We start from the raw sequence: 20,114 nt of genomic DNA, 5'->3' as shown, positions 1-20,114 counted from the left end.
TGCATCTGTGTAGATTACATGAGCAAAGTGTATGCGCGTTGTGCACGCTATACATTATGGTCAAGCATGCGCCCTTAAAATACACAATGAACAACGCGCAACGCGCCACTGACTTTAGACCAGGTTTTTTCTGGTCAGTGGCGCAATTGTTTAATGGAACAGCAAAATAGCACCAGGGATTGTTTGCGCCGGAACACGCCTCCTTTTTTTGCGCTGAACCGCCCAGGGAGCGCAAGGTCATTCACTAGTTTAGCGACGTGCTTCTGTGGAGGGAAAAGCGCGCTTTGCGCGGGTGCAAAATAGGAATGACACATGCGGCGGCGTACAAAGTCAATTGCGCTGGGTGCAAGATAGGGCCCCCGGAGTTAAGCTTTTCTCTGAGAAAAGAACAAAGAACGGCACTGAAGTCATTCTTAAGAAGGGAAGATGTGTTCGGAGTTTTGCCGACCGGATACGGTGAATGTTTAATCTGTTAGCTAGCTCTGGTTGGTGTAGCGCTATCCTATCGCGTGCAGATGGAGTTTGAAAGACAGCCGTTTATCCGCCCCTCAGATTGAGCTGTCAATGGTGAGTTTCCAGACCAAACATCTTGATGTGGGTCTGGCTTGTCAGGCTAGAAGTCTGCAGGACTGTGGCCCTCCATGAACTGAGCTTGATCTAAACCATTAGTATTACACACAAGTATATGTTTTTCTCAAACGTTTTAGGGGAATTCTTGGAATTGCGTTGTTTGTAAGTGTGTGAACTGATGCCCTCGAAGTTAATTAATATAGCACCATTTCAAATATAGCACTTTTACACACTTTCTACGACTTCAAAAACAAAACAAAAAGCCTGTATATTTCCTGTGGTATTATAGTATTTTTGACTATCTTGAAATAACTTTTATTTTAATATTTATTTTTAATTTTAGTAATTGTATGTCCTTTCTTTGTCATTGTCATTAGTTTATATATATATAAAATATAATTTTAGTAGCCTATACTTAATCGTTTATGTACAGTGTATATGTATAATATGTAATATCTATTTATTTTCAACACGCACACGCACACGCACACACACACACACACACACACACACACACACACACACACACACACACACACACACACACACACACACACACACACACAGTAAATGTTTTGACATGATTTTCTCATCTTCATGTTGTTCCAAACCAGGATTGTCTTTCTTTTAAGAAAAAAAGAAGATATTTTTGAGAAAAGTGTCAATGTTTTTTGAATGTCAATGAGGTCCAATGTTGTTTTGGTTCCCAATCTTCTTCAAAATCTTCTTTTGTGTTCCACAGAAGAAAGTCATACAGGTTTGGAATGACAAAAAACATTTCCAGTTCACACACACGCACACATACACTCACACACAGATGTACATGAATGTGTGTGTTACAAACATACAGAGCAAACGACTCACAGAGCATAAGACAAACACACAACCAAAACCACTTTAATCAGGGGTGGAATGTAAAGCTGTGAACCTACGCACACACCCACACACACACACACACACACACACACACACACACACACACACACGCACACGCACACATGATTTTAGCTATGGGCTGTACATTAATTTAAAGCTCATATTGTTTGACCAATAACAGTGTAGCTGGAGGAGGCGGTCGGCTCTGATCAAGTTCCTGACACAGCGCGAGTGTCTCGTTAAGAGCGTCTCTTATAACAGCGTGTTAACGTGATAATAGCACTAAAACAACACAACTGCCTTAAAGGTTAAACATGGCTAACGCTGCAGCAACGCAAATACAACATTTAATGGTGTAATCTGATGTGATTAAAATATAGAATCTGTGTGTCTGTGTGAGAGAGAGAGTGTGTGAGAGAGTGTGTCTGTGTGCAAAAAAAAAAGTGTGTGTGTGTGTGTGTGCTTGTTTTTGTGAAATATTAGGACACAAATCATTGTGTATAATGTGGTATACATGGGTATGACACAGGTATTACAGGAGAGGGTGAAATATGAGGACATTACCCATGGCCCCACTTTACAAAAGGCTTATAAATCAGACAGGAGGAGTTTTATTAGAAAGTAAAAATGCAGAATGTTTCCTGTGATGGGTAGGTTTAGGGGCAGTGTGTGTGTGTGTGTGTGTGTGTGTGTGTGTGTGTGTGTGTGTGTGTGTGTGTGTGTGTGTGTGTGTGTGTGTGTGTGTGTGTGTGTGTGTGTGTGTGTGTGTGTGTGTGTGTGTGTGTGTGTGTGTGTGTGTGTGTGTGTGTGTGTGTGTGTGTGTCATTGAGAGAGTGAGAGAGTGAGAGTGTGTGTGTGTGTGTCATACAATTCCTGATCCTAATAATCACAATACACACTCTGACTCCCTCACTTGAAGGGAGATATTCACACACACACACACACACACACACACACACACACACACACACACACACACACACACACACACACACACACACACACACACACACACACACACACACACACACACTTCCATAAACATGCACATTTGTATGGACAGCTGTGTGCATTTGTCTTAATGTACGACTGCAGAACGAATCTAGAATGCAAATATTGATCACGAGTCGGTAAACCAATTAAACAGCATATGTGTTTGTTCACACGATAAAAACATATTCAGAACAAAAACAAAATGGAGGAGGGTGAGAGTGGCCCTGAGCTCCGCAGGAGACACAGATGAGGCAGGTGAAGCTCTAATGAGGCCTGATGCTGCATTTCATAAAGCTTCCCTGTGTTTTCATGAGGCTTTTTATTAAAAGAACAATAATTCCTTCACCCTCCCTCCAGTGCGGTGAGCAGGTGGGCACCGGCCTCATTCCACCTGTTGCTCCGGGACAATATTACGTCCCCCGGGCACTGACGCCTCAACCCAACTCTCAAAATATCCGGACGCTGCGCTCATGAGCTCTTTAAGTCGCCGCTGTCGGTGGAGCATTAAAGGGTTAGTTCACCCAAAAATGAAATGTCTGTCATTAACTCCTCTCCCTAATGTCGTTCCACACCCGTAAGACCTCCGTTCATCTTCACACACAGTTTAAGATATTTTATATTTAGTCCGAGAGCGTATGCAAGTGTATGCACAGTGCACACTATACATCAAAGTAGTCCATATGTTCATGATTGAGATCACCAATGTCACGTGATTTCAGCAGTTTGATGCGCAATCCGAATCATTAATCAATCCGCTGATTCATAACCGTTTAAATCTTTATTTGAGGATTGAAAACAAACGCGGAAGAGAAGACAATGCTGAATAAAGTCGTAGTTTTTGTTATTTTTGGACCCAAATGTATTTTCTCTGCTTCAAGAGACTCTAATTAACCCACTGATGTCTCATATGGACTACTGTGATGATGTTTTTATTCCCTTTCTGGACATGGACAGTATAGTGTGCATACACTTGCATACGCTCTCAGACTAAATATAAAATATCTTAAACTGTGTGTGAAGATGAACGGAGGTCTTACGGGTGAGGAACGACATTAAGGAGAGGAGTTAATGACAGACATTTCATTTTTGGGTGAACTAACCCTTTAACCCAGACGATCATTCATTTTTCTAATAACCATAACTAAAAATACAAAAGACCCAAACAGTGATCTACCAAATCATAAAAATATACACAAGCAGCAGTCAAACATGTGGATGCTGGATGTGTCTCATGGTCCTAGATGTGCTTGAACAGGAATCTGGTTGACAAATGCTAAATTATACATCTGATTTTCTTGACGAAATATTTTTGTGAAATAAATAATTGTGGACTCCTTAAAAAGCATCTCAAGATGAGCAGAGCTGGAACAAAAAAAAAAAAAAAAAAAAAACAATGTTTTGATCACATTATTCCCAGATTTCCTTTCTCTGTTATTTCAGAGTTATCATCCCTTTTTAATTATTCTATCAGAATATTAAATTATTGGTGCCCAAGCCAATATAGATAGATAGATAGATAGAAAGATAGAAAGATAGAAAGATAGACAGATAGACAGACAGACAGACAGACAGACATAGATAGATAGATAGATAGATAGATAGATAGATAGATAGATAGATAGATAGATAGATAGATAGATAGATATAGAAGCTTTTTAAACTCAAAGAACTTTTAAGTAAAAAACCGTACACATTTAAATGATAATTTATACGTTTGAAGTGAATTAAAACAGAGTAGGCTAGACTAGGCCTAATATTTGATGAACAATTTCATGAATGAATAAACATTGGATTACAATAATTACAAATATATATATATACTATAATATTAATATTAAGTGCTACTGCTAGCTTAAACCAAAACAATCGATAATAATATTTCCACAGTTATTAAACAGGCAAAATCAATGGATCAAATAGGCCTATATATTTTGTATTTATTTTATATTAGCCTATATACATTTTCCACTTAAGCCTATTAAACCAGTTCATATGAAGAGATAACCCCTGCATATATTTGCTAGTATTTAACAACAAAAAATAGATATAGTTTCTACTCGCGATAATGCGCTAAATATTTAACGAACTGATATTCCCGCCACACGCGTTCCTGCTGAGCGCCCGCGCGCCTGTGACGCGATTAAAGTTCCTCAGAAAGTTTCCGGCCGTTGCGCAGGAAGTCGAGCAGAAAAAAAGAACGCGGGAATTCGGTAAAAAATTCCAACAATTCCAAACATTCCGTTGTTGCATCACGTTTCGTCATCATGTGTCAGAATAAGCCCTTGAGTGAGCTCGTTGTGTGAGAGGAAGGTCTCTACAGCTGTGTACGAGTTATTTTACTTCACAAACACTTAGTTTTTAAAATAATTATACAAACAAATGTCACCATGAATTACGTACTGTAAATAAAGAAATAAAACTCTTACCTGTCCGTGGCAACAGTGGGGTAAATGAAGTGTTTTGGGGGTAAAAATCTGCCTGAGTGACTGGAAGCGCGCTAGGAAGGCTGGAATTTCAGGAATTGGCTGCAGTATAACGTGAGGAGAAGACAGGAGGAGGGAGGGAGAGAGGGAGAGAGGGAGGTGTGAGGGGAGGTCTCCGGGTTAAAAAGGAAAAAGGAGCAGCCTTGGTGTGGAGAGAAAAGGAAATAAGCCTGGATCCAGAGGGATTCACATTGTTCTGGTCAGTGTGTGAGACTGCAGTGCCATACAAGTCATAGAAAAGTGTCTTTGAAAAAACTCACTTTCTTTATGTTAAATATTAAAAGATGGTTTTGTAACAATGTTTTCCCACTTTTTTATTTTTAAACATTGATTTCTGAAGGATGTGACTGAAGACTGGAGTAATGATGATAAATACAGCTTTGATCACATTTGAACATGTATTCATAGTACAGAAAACAATATTTCATAGTTATACTTTTTTTGTATTATTATTTGTATTGTGTTGTCTCTATGGACTTGTGTCTTGAATAAAAAGTTGATACCGTTTTAATGTATCTTTGATACAATAAATGCAGCCGTGGTGGAAAGAACAGATTTCTGTGAAAAAATCTTACAGACCCCAAACTTTTGATCGGTTGTGTGTGTGTGTGTGTGTGTGTGTGTGTGTGTGTGTGTGTGTGTGTGTGTGTGTGTGTGTGTGTGTGTGTGTGTGTGTGTGTGTGTGTGTGTGTGTGTGTGTGAGTGTGTGTGTTTTAGGTCCCCATGAGGAAAACAACTTATAAATCATAGAGAAGTTTTTTTTTTTTTTTTGAGAAAGTAAAAATGCAGAATGTTTCCTGTGATGGGTAGGTTAAGGGGCAGTGTGTGTGTGTGTGTGTGTGTGTGTGTGTGTGTGTGTGTGTGTGTGTGTGTGTGTGTGTGTGTGTGTGTGTGTGTGTGTGTGTGTGTGTGTGTGTGTGTGTGTGTGTGTGTGTGTGTGTGTGTGTAACAAATATAGTCGATCTCATCTTTTTATGTGCAATTCTCTTCTTGTGTTCCTTCAATATATAGTGTATGAGGGAAGTAATAATAATAATAATGGTGATAAAACTCTTAATAATAACTGTTTTGTTATTATAAAGTAAGACCCCGAACATTATTTACAAAAAGTACCAGAAAAAACTTGGTATACTACCATGATTTATGCCTTGGAGAACATGTACACTGTAAAAAATTACTAACTTAAAAACGTAAGTTAATGGACCGATCTTTAAATTTTAAGTTCAGTGAAATTAAACATTTGAGTTAATGCAACAAAGAAGATTAGTTTAATAAACAGAAACTCAAAATATTATGATATCTGATCCACATTATTCATCTAAGTTGATTTGACAAATGATGACAAATCGTTAAAGGTGTCAATTTTACAGTGTAACTATATTTAATTACTAAGTAATAATAATGAACCATGTGTACTTACTATAGGGTTAGGGAAGGATTGGGATTTGGTTGCATATAATTATGCACAATTTTCTGTTATTATTACACTTTAAAAAATATTAAAAATACCAGTTACCAATTTTTTTGTTTTACAGTGTAAATACCGTGGTACAGGCATAATGCTCTTTACTACTAACTCTGCCTGTTTTTTGAATGGTGAACCCTCGTTTGGAGAACTGCACAAAAGTAATGTACAGTAGGTAGCATGGTACAAAAATGGTGCTTTCAAATATACGTCCCACTGTAGTGAATTATTGACATATTCATATAGCAATTTATTTACATTCTACTCCAGGAAATTATCACTGTGCAAAAAAATAACCATGGACATACTGTTTGTTTGGTTTGGACAGTGTCTTTTCCTGGAGTAGAGGCAACGTCAACAGCTTGCCTGTTTTTTGTTTTGTTTTTTAATGTTAAATTCACAGAAAAGTTTTGAATGGAAAAGCTCAGACAGGTTGTTGTGTGTTCAACATGTTCTGGAGCCCTCCACAGGACGCCGACAGAACTGCACCTCTGAAACACAACCTGAGGATCCAGAGCAGGGTTTCTGCAGGGACATCTTTAAGACCAATTTAAGGAAATTGAAGGAATTAAAGGGAACATAACTTTGTGTAACTCAGTATGTTCTCTAAATGTGAATGTCTAAGCACACAATGAGTTTTATTAGTGACACTTCAATGAATGAAAATACAATTTCCAACAGATCTCCGTAACTTTTTATTACATTTGAGAAAAAATAGCTTAAAGTCTGAGAAGAAATCGTGTGAATTTTATGATTAAGACAAGAACAAATATCTGCCGATGTGTACAGCAAAAACTTAATTCAAATGCAAGTAATTTCAGGGCTTGACATTAAGCATGTTCATGTTCTTGTCCGAGTAAAAAATTAGCTTTTTATTAAAGATTTTTATTTAATTTTGTGTGTGTGTGTGTGTGTTGTAACTATAATTCATTCTGAAGCAATATTTTTACCAATGTTCAGTCAGCTTTGACATATTTAAATCTGCATATTTGTGATATATATATATATATAGATAGATAGTATCATATTTGAAATATATATATATATATATATATATCATTTCAAATTTGTGATATTTTTATCTTTTATAAAGGGCATTTCCCCCTAATCTTATTATAGGCTATGCTTCAGGTTTCATTTTATATTGTTAAATTTGATAAATACATTACATTAAAATAAGACACTATAGAGGGCTGTTACCAATCTAATTAAATAATTTACACTGAAAAATTACAACTGCATTAAATAATGTTTTGAGATTTGTAGTTTTGAATAAACAAAAAATAAATGTTGGAAAGTATGTTTAAACATGAAACTAAACCTCCAGTAGGTGGCAGCAGCAGGTGGCCGTCTTAATGAGTGAGTCACTGAGTCGTTCATTCAAACGATTCATTCAAATGCTGAATCGTTCAGTAACACACGTGTTGCTGTGAGACGCGTTACGGTTCTGCAAATGAACGACTTTCGCTGCTAAAATAGAACAAAACACTTAATATTGCATCTTAAATGAAAGTGACTTTAAGTGAATGTTAGTGAATGTTAATTAATTGTTTATGAAACTTTCATATGAAATCAGTGTCATTTTCAGTCGTGATGGTATTCAGGAAACGGCTTAAACACTCTAGTGTTGTACGTTAATTTCTCCTCGAGATGCGCGAGCGTCAACAGCGCGACCTTATTATCGTCAGTTCATCATATATTATTATCCACTATCGATCGCCACTTACACTAATTTAATGCACAATCATTCGTGCATTTTGGTGATTAGCGAGTTATTTTTTGTTTTAATCAGGCTCTTGTCCGTCGGGCAAGTAAAATTCTTTTTCACTTGTCCCTTCAAAAAACCCATTTGTCCCGGACAAGCGTTAATATCGAGCCCTGAATTTTCATACCCAATGACAGATAGGCTATCTGTTCGTGTTTTAAGGATAAACTTGGTTAATTTTGTTACATTTCTCAAAAACATTTTTAATTTTGTATGTCATTAAAAGCATCTTGATCTAAGGATGTTAAGATATTTATACTGGAAATCAAAAATCCTGAGGAAGAACACTTTTTTTTGCAGTGCCGGCAATTTAGGAAATTCAGGGCCCTAGGGGTGTAACGGTACACAAATCTGACGGTTCGGTACGTACCTCGGTTTTAAAGTCACGGTTCGGTAAGATTTCGGTACAGCAGTTTTACAAAATTGCTTTTTATCTATTTTTATTCAACAGTGGTATATACTGGAAAAAAATGGTCTGTCCTTAAATTAATTCCATTATAACTAAAAGTTTCTTAAAGGTGCACTGTGTAACTTTCCGTCCACTGGAGGACGCCTATTCAAAACAAAGGCGTAGTTTGATGACGCAAAGTTTGAGCATAGTATCTTGGGACATGTGGTCTTCACATCACAGCCGGTGGAAAATAGGACTCGGGCAGAAATCATTTTGATGGATGCGGTTATTAACGTTACTGTAGTGAAGCAGAGCAGGAGCGAGTGTTGTGGAGCTGAGCACGGCTGCTGGAGCGATTGATACACAAACACAACGCTTGCGAATACCGGGACTTTTATTATGACGGGACGGGACACAGTTGCCGGGGGCCTGAACTGATCCACTCTTCCGGTCATGAGTATAAGTTAAAACAGCTCTGTTTATCATATTAGATACATTTAAGTGTGTTTAAAATGATGTTATGATGTTACTCCGTGTGTTCACTTGTTCACACTGCTAAGAGTTAAGCGCTCCTGCTAGATTTCTGTCCCTCCATTGACAGTCTAAGCAACTTCCACTTTTCCACTTTTTTTTTTTTTTTCATAAAGAGATCCTAAAACGAATCCATGTGAATTGAGCGGTTTATTCCACATTTTCTGAAGAGACTCGACCGCTTAACATGATGAAAGAAAGTCTTGGAATGACATTAGGGTGAGTAAATATCATTTTGGGGTCAACTGTCCCTTTAAGTGTTCTGCCTACTTTAGATTTATTCCTCCAAAATCTGACAAATTCCATGAATCTGGAATTCCACAGAAAATGTAATATTTCTGAATGGATTCTGTAATTCCGCCCACATTTTCTGCATCGCAGATATCACAGGGCCCTAATTTAATGCCATGATATTAAATTTAAGACTTTATGCTCCAATTTATGACATTTAATGCCTTAAATTGCAGAAGGTCAAATTAAGACTTTTTTTAAGACATGCGGAAACCCTGCAAAGGCAAAGACGATCCGAATCCAGTGCTCATGGAACGTCCCGTGCTGTAATGAGACGTCACATCCAAGACTTCAGAACTGATTTCCATTGCAACACAGGAAAGCATGTGACCGGGTTAAAAACAATTCTGTAGCCAGATAAAATCCTATTGAAAACTGTTTATTAAGCACACTTAAAAAAGCAACTCTAGTGGTGTTCCTGAAATGTCCTTAAGACCATCTCCAAACTCCGACTTTGTTCTGGTTTTGGTCAAGAACCGTCCCGATCCTGCCCAAAGTTTTTACCCCCCCGTTTCTAACACAGAACAAATCTTCATTCAGTCACAGTGGCCTCGAGTCTGTAACGTACTACGATAAATAGACTAACAACATCATTTAAAATTTTATTTCATTTTAAGGGAAACAAAGTTTTACAGAGGAAGTCATAAAGGTCTAGATTTCTAGAAAGAATATAAATTAATTTATAGCCTCCTGTTTCAGAAGAAGTTGTACACTATCTCTTAAAAATGTAGAAAACGAGAGAAAGAACTATACATGGATAATCACCAGTTATGGGATTTCATAAAGTCCGTTAAGGTCCTTGTGGTTCGGGGAACTAGAATGGACTGGGTTTGTTTCTGTACAGTGTTTCGGCCCATGTTTTCCATGACTTTGGTCCTGCCGGGTCTTCGTAGCCCGTCCTGATGGTCATTTGTCGGCAACACGACTAATGGCGCCACTTCTCACTTTTTGGACAGGAATTTCATCTTGTGTCCTAAGAGAAAGAGAGAGGAAATAGAAAGGTTCAAAATCCCACCCAAACACAACTGGTTACCATTATTGACTTCACAAATACTGGCCCACCAGACCAGCCGACCGCACATACTGTTCTCTTTTATAATGGTTCAACTGGCAGAGCAATATTCTACACTGCAGTCACATGACTGTGAAAAATAAAGCTATTTTCCATATTTTGTCTATTTGAGATCATGGTTGATATTGCCTACATTCCTTTAGATATAAAGAAGAAGTCAAATTCAGCATATAACATTGTGAGATATATATATATATATATATATATATATATATATATATATATATATATATATATATATATATATATATATATATATATATATATATATTAGGGCTGTCAATCGATTAAAAATATTCAATCGCGATTAATCGCATACTGCCTTGAGTTAACTCGTGATTAATCGCAAATTAATCGCACATTTTATCAGTTCTAAACGTACCTTAAATTAAAATGTTTTTAAGTTTTTAATACTCTAATCAACATGGGTATGGACAAATATGCATGCTTTATGCAAATGCAGCCTACATTTATTATTAGTAAAACCATAAATATGGTAGCTTAGTTCAGAGTAATGTTATTGTTAATCCCTTTCTTTCCCTATTAATGGTTGCTGCTGCTGCATTCTATGGCTTATTTCAATTTCTCCAACGGGTCATGGATCAAACAGGAAATGCCCGCTGCGTTAATAAAATGAGTGCCGGTAAAATGTATTTGTGCGAGTTTTTTGCGTTGCGCTAATTTTGACAGCCCTAATATATATATATATATATATATATATATATATATATATATATATATATATATATATATATATATATATACAGTGCCCTCCACAATTATTGGCACCCCTGTTTAAGATGTGGTCACGGACTTCTAAAAATTCTCCTTTTTTTTAAACAACATAGAACCAAAATGCAAAAAAAGAGAAAAATCCTACCTTTCGTTTAAGTACATTACTTTGGTGGTAAAAATAATCACAGATTTGGAAAGAAAAAAAAAACTTGAAATCATGTGTCCCACAATTATTGGCACCCCTGATGTTAATACTTTGTTCCATACTTCACGGTGGGCATGAGGTGCTTTTCGGCATACTAATCTTTTGTTTTACGCCAGACCCACTTAGAGTGTCTGTTGCCAAAAAGCTCAATCTTAGTCTCATCTGACCAAAGCACACGATCCCAGTTGAAGTCCCAGTACCGCTTATCAAACTCCAGACGTTTACGCTTGTGAGTGTTAGTGAGAAAAGGCTTTTTCCTTGCATGCCTCCCAAACAGCTTGTTGGCATGTAGAGAGCATCTGATGGTTGTTTTGGAGACTTTGTGACCCCAAGATTCCACTCTTTGATGCAATTCTGTGACAGTGAGCGTAGGACATTTTTTTACTTCCCTTACCATCTTCCTCACTATGCGTTGTGGCAAGATAAACTTGGGACCTCTTCCAGCCTTGTTTGTCACTGTTTAGTTGTTTTAAACTTCTTAAAGATTCCTTTGACTATAGATACGGGGAAGTTAAGGTGAGTGGCTATTTTCTTGTAGCCGTTGCCTGACTTATGAAGGTCGACACACATCTGCCTTTCTTGAATGGTGTTTTCTTGTCTTTGCCATGTTGACAAATGGGTAAGAGAATTAGGCCTCTGTGTCACATCATATTTATACCTCAGGGAAGCAGGAACTCATGAATTACTAATTAAAATTTCCTAGATACCCTAACCAACTTTAGCAACTACAGAAAAATATATTTAGAAAAAAATAAATTACATTTTTCAGAGGAATTGTTAGGGGTGCCAATAATTGTGGAGGGCACTGTATATATGTATATATATATATACATTTATTTTATTACATTATCAAAAATGTAATATTATATATCAATGTAAAATAATATTTGAAATGTTTTAAATACATTTAAATATGTATGTATAAAAAGATTAACTAAATTCAACAGCATTTAATACCATTTATTTAGTGCATTACAGAATTCCACAGAGCTTAATGCAAAATACAAAAGTTTAAAATATAACAATATTGTTTATGATATTTAAAATATAATTTTATAATTATATAAAATTAAATAGTATAGATAAAACTAATATTATTCTATATTGATATAAAAGTTACATTTTAATAATGTAATAACATAAATATTTATATTTTATTACACTTTTTTATATTATATTTTGCATCGAGCACTGTTTAGAATTCTGTAATGCACTAAATAAATGGTATTAAAATACATTTACATTTGTATGTTTATTTCAGTCGTTTGAAATATATATGATTTTTTTTGTAATGCATATTTAAACACATTTATATTTATTATATAATTTGTCTTAAAAACAATTAACAATTATTATCAGGATAATAATCCTGAATGTGAAAATATATTTTTTGCTGTTTTTTCCTTCTCATTTTCAGTCAAAATTGCTAGAAAAATAGTCAGAATAGCAAGACAAAAAAACTGCGATTTCAGATATATATATATATGAAATATTTTTGTTGTAATACATGATATATAAAACATATATATATATATATTTTTTTTTTTTATATATATTTTTTTAACAAAACTGTATCCTGAATGTAAAAAAAAATGTTTTGCTCAAAATCTTTCTTCTCTTTCATTTTTTGTACTTTAAAAAAGAAGCCATAGAATGAGAACCAGTTCTTAGTTTCCAGCTCTATTCATCAGATTATTTCATGTAAGCACTTTATACATACATATGTAATGAGAAATATGTATGTCAATTCAAACATGCCCTTCTTTGATTTGACAAGTTTTTGGTTAGATTAGAAAGCGAGACGTTACCTAAACCTTTGAGGAACTTGTTGACGCCTCTGTTCTCACCGCCTGGCAGAGAATCAAGGTAATCCTGAGCCCTCATCTCAAACAAACCTGTTTAAAACAGAATATGGCATATAAATGCTTTACTTTAGCGACAGAACCATTTAAAAATGATCAGAAATTGCATTCTCCCAAGATTTATAGCTCCAAATAAAGCGTTCAAACCTTTCAGGCCCTGCCTCCGTAACTCTCTTTCCTGCATGAATCCCGCAAACATCTGCGTCTCCATGAAGACCTCCAGGAATCTCCGCAGGCTCTTGGAGGACACGGCCTTGCGGAAAGCCTCACGCTGGAAGGACGAAGGAGTTGGAGAGGAGGAAGACGAGGCGGAGGACTCTTCATCACGGTCGCTGCCACCCATAAAGAGCGAGTAATGACCGACGATCTCCACGAAGAACCGCACGAACGCCTCAGACACCACACTGCTCAGAGAACTGGGCTCTGCCGAGAGAAGTGAGAAAAACAGTCTGGATGGTTGGCTAGTTGTCCAAGAACGGATTCATCTGTTAAATCATATAGTGAAAAACATTATGGCTCTTTTGGGAGCCTGACGTGGTCATACTCAACTCTAGTCAGAATATGAGTCTGCTGCTCCATTGGGCTGTGATTATTGAGCGTGTTTCAACCGAACCAGGAAAGACCTCGATTGGACAGACCAACAACCAATCAGAGCAGCGAAGCGACGCATAACGTTAGTTATCAAATGTCAACAGAGCTGAACTGCACTGTGTTGCCATGTCTGCATTTTTTTCCCGCCGGTTGTTTTCCATGTCAGCGGGTTGAAGTGACGTCAATTATGTGATATATAGACCCAGGAATGCCAATTTTAGCAGCAACCTTGCCAAAATAACACACATTTGAAACCCCCCCATTGCTTAGGGCTAGAAGTTGGCGGGTTTTGTTATAATAACTTGGCAACTCTGTCTGCACGCGCGCTGGAATAAGTAACGTTAGAAGAAAAAGATGAGTGTAAACGATCTTTGCCGGTGTTGTAAAAAAAATGTTTAAAGGGTTAGTTCACCCAAAAATGTAAATTGTGTCATTAATTCCTCATGTGGTTGGGCACATTCGAATCATGAATCAATACGCTGATTCATAACGGTTCGAAGCTTTGTTTTGAAATCGGCCCATCGAAAATAGAGGAAATGACATTGGTGTCCATGAAGGCCTTTCTGAGCCATCAGATTTCAACACTAATATCTTCATCTGTGTCTGAAGGTCTGATGGGTGTCCAACGTCATGAGGAATTCATGACATAATTTACATTTTTGGGTTAACTAACCCTTTAAGAATACACAGAGTAGCTACCAACGCGATCATCATTTCTGAGAGAAATAGTGAAGGTGAATGCAGATACGAACAAGCTCTCCGTTTAGGATTTGAGCAAATGCAACCCAAGCGCCTTTGATGACGTGATGATTACGTTACTGTTGATCATCTGTCTCAAGCCCACCCTGATGATTTCATTGGTCAGTTTCTGTTCAGCCATAATTACTCCTCTATGGATCAAGTCCAGACCGAACCGGCCGAGCTCAAATATTGTGGGCGGGGCTGAGTTCGGCTGGCAGGATAGGCTCTTGGTCCAATCTAAATCCTTTCACATTATCGTTCTAAACCCTGAATATAATACACAAATCTATGGAAGCTTGTTTCTGCTTCCACACTGCAAAAAATGCATTTCTTACTTTGTATTTTGTCTTGTTTCTAGTCAAAATATCTAAAAGTTCTTAAATTAAAGGGTTAGTTCACCCAAAAATGAAAATGATTTTATTAATTACTCACCCTCATGTCGTTGGACACCCGTAACACCTTCGTTCATCTTCGGAAAACAAATGAAGATATTTTTGTTGAAAGCTGATGGCTGTGAAAGGCTTCAGAAAGGCCTCCATTGGGATTCAGTACATTCCCACTGACCCACTCACAAGACCCATAAAGGCACTAAACACATCGATACAAAGTCCATCTCACTACAGCGGCTCTACAATCATTTTACAATGCGACGAAAATAGTTATTGTGCGCACAAAAATCAAAATAACGACTTTATCCACCAAGTTATTGACGTGAACTCGACGCATGCGCGAGAATATGACGCAGATCCGCCGTTCAATACATGACCCGGAAGAGGAGGAGCACCGCAATCGCGTGAGTTCACGTCCGAGACCTACACGGAAGACAATAACATGGAGGATAAAGCCATTATTTAGATTTTTTTGCGCACAAAAACTATTATCGTTGCTTAAAATGATTGCACAGCCACTGTAGTGAGATGGACTTTGTATCGACGTCTTTAGTGCCTTTATGGGTCTTGTGAGTGGGAATGTACTGAATGCCAATGGAGGTCTTTCTGAAGCCTTTCTCAGCTTTACACTAAAATATCTTCATTTGTGTTCTGAAGATGAACGAAGGTGTATCCAACGACATGAGGGTGAGTTAATTAATGAAATAATTGTCATTTTTGGGTGAACTAACCCTTTCAGAAACATTTACTAGTAAAAATTATTGTCTTGTTTTGGGAAAAAATAACTCAAAACTAAGAGAGTTTTATCTTAAAATAAGCAAAATAATCAGCATGTAGGGTAATGCCTGGTTCAGACTACAAGATATTTTTGTCTGTTACGATAGTTACTGTGTCAGATTACGCGATTTTTACTCCTAAAATCATGTCGTGTCCTGGACTAGAAACGTCAGACTACACGTTGCTACTCGACCAATCATCGCTTGGTGTCACGACGTGCGTGATGTCATTGACTTTCAGAAACAAGAGCGTAAACAAACGATGTCTGAAGCAGTGTGTTTTGGCTGTTTTATGTTTAGAAAACCGCAAAAATAGAAAGAAACCCAACAAAAACACATGTTCCTGGTTTGCTGGAAGAGGACATTATGGGCTGTCAATCCTCCAAAGAGAACTTGAGGTAAAATATTGTTCTTTTTATATTAAATATTTAATTATTAGCCAGAAGTAATGGCTTGCCACCACAACGTATTTGTAAAACATCTTTTAAGCTTACATTCCAGTAACGTTACTCACCGGGTTCCTGAAGAGCTTCCGCTATCGTTCACCAGCATATTTCTTATTTGGTTGTGGTAGTCCGTCGATGACACATCGTACAGGCAGGAGTGCTGTTGCCACAACTCCACGAACCTTTCCTCCATTTTATAATTCCACCTAAAGTTAGCCGCTCCGTCATCTCTCATGTGTTTCGCCGCGTTTGAAAGCTGTGTACAAAAACTGTCTGTGCTCCGGTTGGTCAGCGTCACACGTGACAGAACCCGTCGTGAAGGACCCCAAAAAAAATTAAAACATGCTAGTCTTTCTGTCATGACGTCGTGAACTATCGCAGACGCGGATTCGGTTGTCGTATACTATGACACACTATACGAGATGAAACGATCGATTCTTGCGTCCCGACGTCCTTTATCGTTTACGAATCCCTATGACACCTTACGTCACACAGATCGTGCCAAATTCGGGCTAATATCGTGTAGTCTGAACCAGGCATAAGTAAAATAATGTTTTAATATTATTTTGCTTACTCCACTGGCAGATTATTTTGCTTATTTTAAGATAAAACTCTCTTAGTTTTGAGTTATTTTTTCCCAAAACAAGACAATTACTTTAGCTTGTCCAGTAAATACTTCTTGTTTTAAGAATTTCTAGATGTTTGGACGAAACAAGACACAAATACTAAGTAAGAGGAGCATTTTTTTGCAGTGCATACGGATCAGACAGAAACTCACCGCTGGGATTATCTGCCAGGTCACAGGCCAGCTCTTTCCTCCGCTCTAGAACATGCTCTAGAGCCGCCTGGAGCTTATGAGGCAGAATCGAATCCTCATCGTCCATCTGAAACAGGAAACACCAACAAAAGATTGATTGTTTCATAACTGAAACACATAACCAGCCCAAATTAAAGCTACATTCAGTAGAGAACTGTACCTGTCGCAGGAAACGACTGTTGCCAAGGTCGACCACCAGGACCTGAAAGAGAGCAGAGGAGACAGTGATGTCATTTTCCGCCTGCAGCGGCGATCTCAGCTTTTTTCCCTTATCACAGCCATTGTGAAGAGGTCAGAGGTCAGGGCGGCCCACCTGAACAGGAAGTGCTCGGAGAGAAATATTAGGAACATGTCCGGCCTCTGATCTTCTCTGTAAAAGAGCCCAGTCCTGTTCTTTTGTTCATTGGGAATGTATATATAGAATATTCACACTACATCCTAGACTTTATTGGCCTCGTTTCCTTCCCACATTAGTCATAATGAGGTGTAACTTTCAAGAGGTCAAAGGTCAAACAACTGAAAATAGCTTTGGAGATGATCTGTCCCTGACACCATATTAACTGTACTACTTTAGCAATATGCATGGAATAATGAAATTGCAGTCTCTGACTTTCACCAATATGGATAATTGATTCTGATGACATCACTGCTCTTCTGAAGCCCCGCCCCCTACATTAAACAGATGCTGAAGCTGCGGCTGAAAGACTCAGAGAGTGCACTATATAGGGGATAGGGAATGATCAGACAGTGCACTATATAGGGGATAGGGAACGATCAGTCAGTGCACTATATAGGGGATAGGGAACGATCAGACAGTGCACTATATAGGGGATAGGGAACGATCAGACAGTGCACTATATAGGGGATAGGGAACAATCAGACAGTGCACTACATAGGGGATAGGGAACGATCAGACAGTGCACTATATAGGGGATAGGGAACGATCAGTCAGTGCACTATATAGGGGATAGGGAACGATCAGACAGTGCTCTATATAGGGGATAGGGAACGATCAGACAGTGCACTATATAGGGGATAGGGAATGATCAGACAGTGCACTATATAGGGGATAGGGAGCGATCAGACAGTGGACAATATAGGGGATAGGGAACGATCAGACAGTGCACTATATAGGGGATAGGGAACGATCAGACAGTGCACTATATAGGGGATAGGGAACGATCAGACAGTGCACTATATAGGGGATAGGGAACGATCAGACAGTGCACTATATAGGGGATAGGGAGTGATCAGACAGTGCACTATATAGGGGATAGGGAACGATCAGTCAGTGCACTATATAGGGGATAGGGAACGATCAGACAGTGCACTATATAGGGGATAGGGAACGATCAGTCAGTGCACTATATAGGGGATAGGGAACGATCAGACAGTGCACTATATAGGGGATAGGGAACGATCAGACAGTGCACTATATAGGGGATAGGGAACGATCAGTCAGTGCACTATATAGGGGATAGGGAACGATCAGTCAGTGCACTATATAGGGGATAGGGAACGATCAGTCAGTGCACTATATAGGGGATAGGGAACGATCAGACAGTGCACTATATAGGGGATAGGGAACGATCAGACAGTGCACTATATAGGGGATAGGGAACGATCAGACAGTGCACTATATAGGGGATAGGGAACGATCAGACAGTGCACTATATAGGGGATAGGGAGTGATCAGACAGTGCACTATATAGGGGATAGGGAACGATCAGTCAGTGCACTATATAGGGGATAGGGAACGATCAGACAGTGCACTATATAGGGGATAGGGAACGATCAGTCAGTGCACTATATAGGGGATAGGGAACGATCAGACAGTGCGCTATATAGGGGATAGGGAACGATCAGACAGTGCACTATATAGGGGATAGGGAACGATCAGTCAGTGCACTATATAGGGGATAGGGAACGATCAGTCAGTGCACTATATAGGGGATAGGGAACGATCAGTCAGTGCACTATATAGGGGATAGGGAACGATCAGACAGTGCACTATATAGGGGATAGGGAACGATCAGACAGTGCTCTATATAGGGGATAGGGAACGATCAGACAGTGCACTATATAGGGGATAGGGAATGATCAGACAGTGCACTATATAGGGGATAGGGAACGATCAGACAGTGCACTATATAGGGGATAGGGAACGATCAGACAGTGCACTATATAGGGGATAGGGAACGATCAGACAGTGCACTATATAGGGGATAGGGAACGATCAGACAGTGCACTATATAGGGGATAGGGAACGATCAGACAGTGCACTATATAGGGGATAGGGAACGATCAGTCAGTGCACTATATAGGGGATAGGGAACGATCAGTCAGTGGACTATATAGGGGATAGGGAACGATCAGCCAGTGCACTATATAGGGGATAGGGAACGATCAGACAGTGCACTATATAGGGGATAGGGAACGATCAGTCAGTGCACTATATAGGGGATAGGGAACGATCAGACAGTGCACTATATAGGGGATAGGGAACGATCAGACAGTGCACTATATAGGGGATAGGGAACGATCAGACAGTGCACTATATAGGGGATAGGGAACGATCAGTCAGTGCACTATATAGGGGATAGGGAACGATCAGACAGTGCACTATATAGGGGATAGGGAACGATCAGACAGTGCACTATATAGGGGATAGGGAACGATCAGACAGTGCACTATATAGGGGATAGGGAACGATCAGTCAGTGCACTATATAGGGGATAGGGAACGATCAGACAGTGCACTATATAGGGGATAGGGAACGATCAGTCAGTGCACTATATAGGGGATAGGGAACGATCAGACAGTGCACTATACAGGGGATAGGGAACGATCAGTCAGTGCACTATATAGGGGATAGGGAACGATCAGACAGTGCACTATATAGGGGATAGGGAACGATCAGACAGTGCACTATATAGGGGATAGGGAACGATCAGACAGTGCACTATATAGGGGATAGGGAACGATCAGACAGTGCACTATATAGGGGATAGGGAACGATCAGACAGTGCACTATATAGGGGATAGGGAACGATCAGACAGTGCACTATATAGGGGATAGGGAACGATCAGACAGTGCACTATATAGGGGATAGGG

At 38.6% G+C, this 20,114-nt stretch overlaps 2 protein-coding genes across 6 annotated transcripts in view; both read right to left on the bottom strand.

The window, feature by feature from the left end:
* Positions 1-5,040, bottom strand: part of LOC137065527 (transcriptional enhancer factor TEF-3-like) — a 58,221-nt gene extending 53,181 nt beyond the window's left edge. For 2 of the 4 annotated variants that reach the window (XM_067437199.1, XM_067437202.1), the window contains exon 1: positions 4,866-5,036. The gene's annotated coding sequence lies outside the window, so the exon portion shown is untranslated. Of the gene's footprint in view, positions 1-4,865 lie in introns of all 4 variants that reach the window. The other 2 variants (XM_067437201.1, XM_067437200.1) reach the window with 2 other exon arrangements.
* A 4,688-nt stretch (positions 5,041-9,728) lies between these two features.
* Positions 9,729-20,114, bottom strand: part of si:dkey-82f1.1 (DENN domain-containing protein 2A) — a 75,631-nt gene continuing 65,245 nt past the window's right edge. For both annotated transcript variants that reach the window (XM_067436470.1, XM_067436469.1), the window contains 5 exons: positions 17,160-17,201; positions 16,961-17,066; positions 13,387-13,662; positions 13,186-13,272; positions 9,729-10,338 (listed from right to left, as the gene is read on the bottom strand). In XM_067436470.1, the coding sequence (XP_067292571.1) occupies positions 10,307-10,338; positions 13,186-13,272; positions 13,387-13,662; positions 16,961-17,066; positions 17,160-17,201 (543 nt within the window). In that variant the 3' untranslated portion in view covers positions 9,729-10,306. The remainder of the gene's footprint in view (positions 10,339-13,185; positions 13,273-13,386; positions 13,663-16,960; positions 17,067-17,159; positions 17,202-20,114) is intronic.

Source organism: Pseudorasbora parva, chromosome 25 (assembly GCF_024679245.1).
Source record: "Pseudorasbora parva isolate DD20220531a chromosome 25, ASM2467924v1, whole genome shotgun sequence".
NCBI lineage: Eukaryota > Metazoa > Chordata > Actinopteri > Cypriniformes > Gobionidae > Pseudorasbora > Pseudorasbora parva.
The sequence above is the reverse complement of the archived record's forward strand: the minus strand, read 5'-3'. Positions and strand labels throughout refer to the sequence as shown.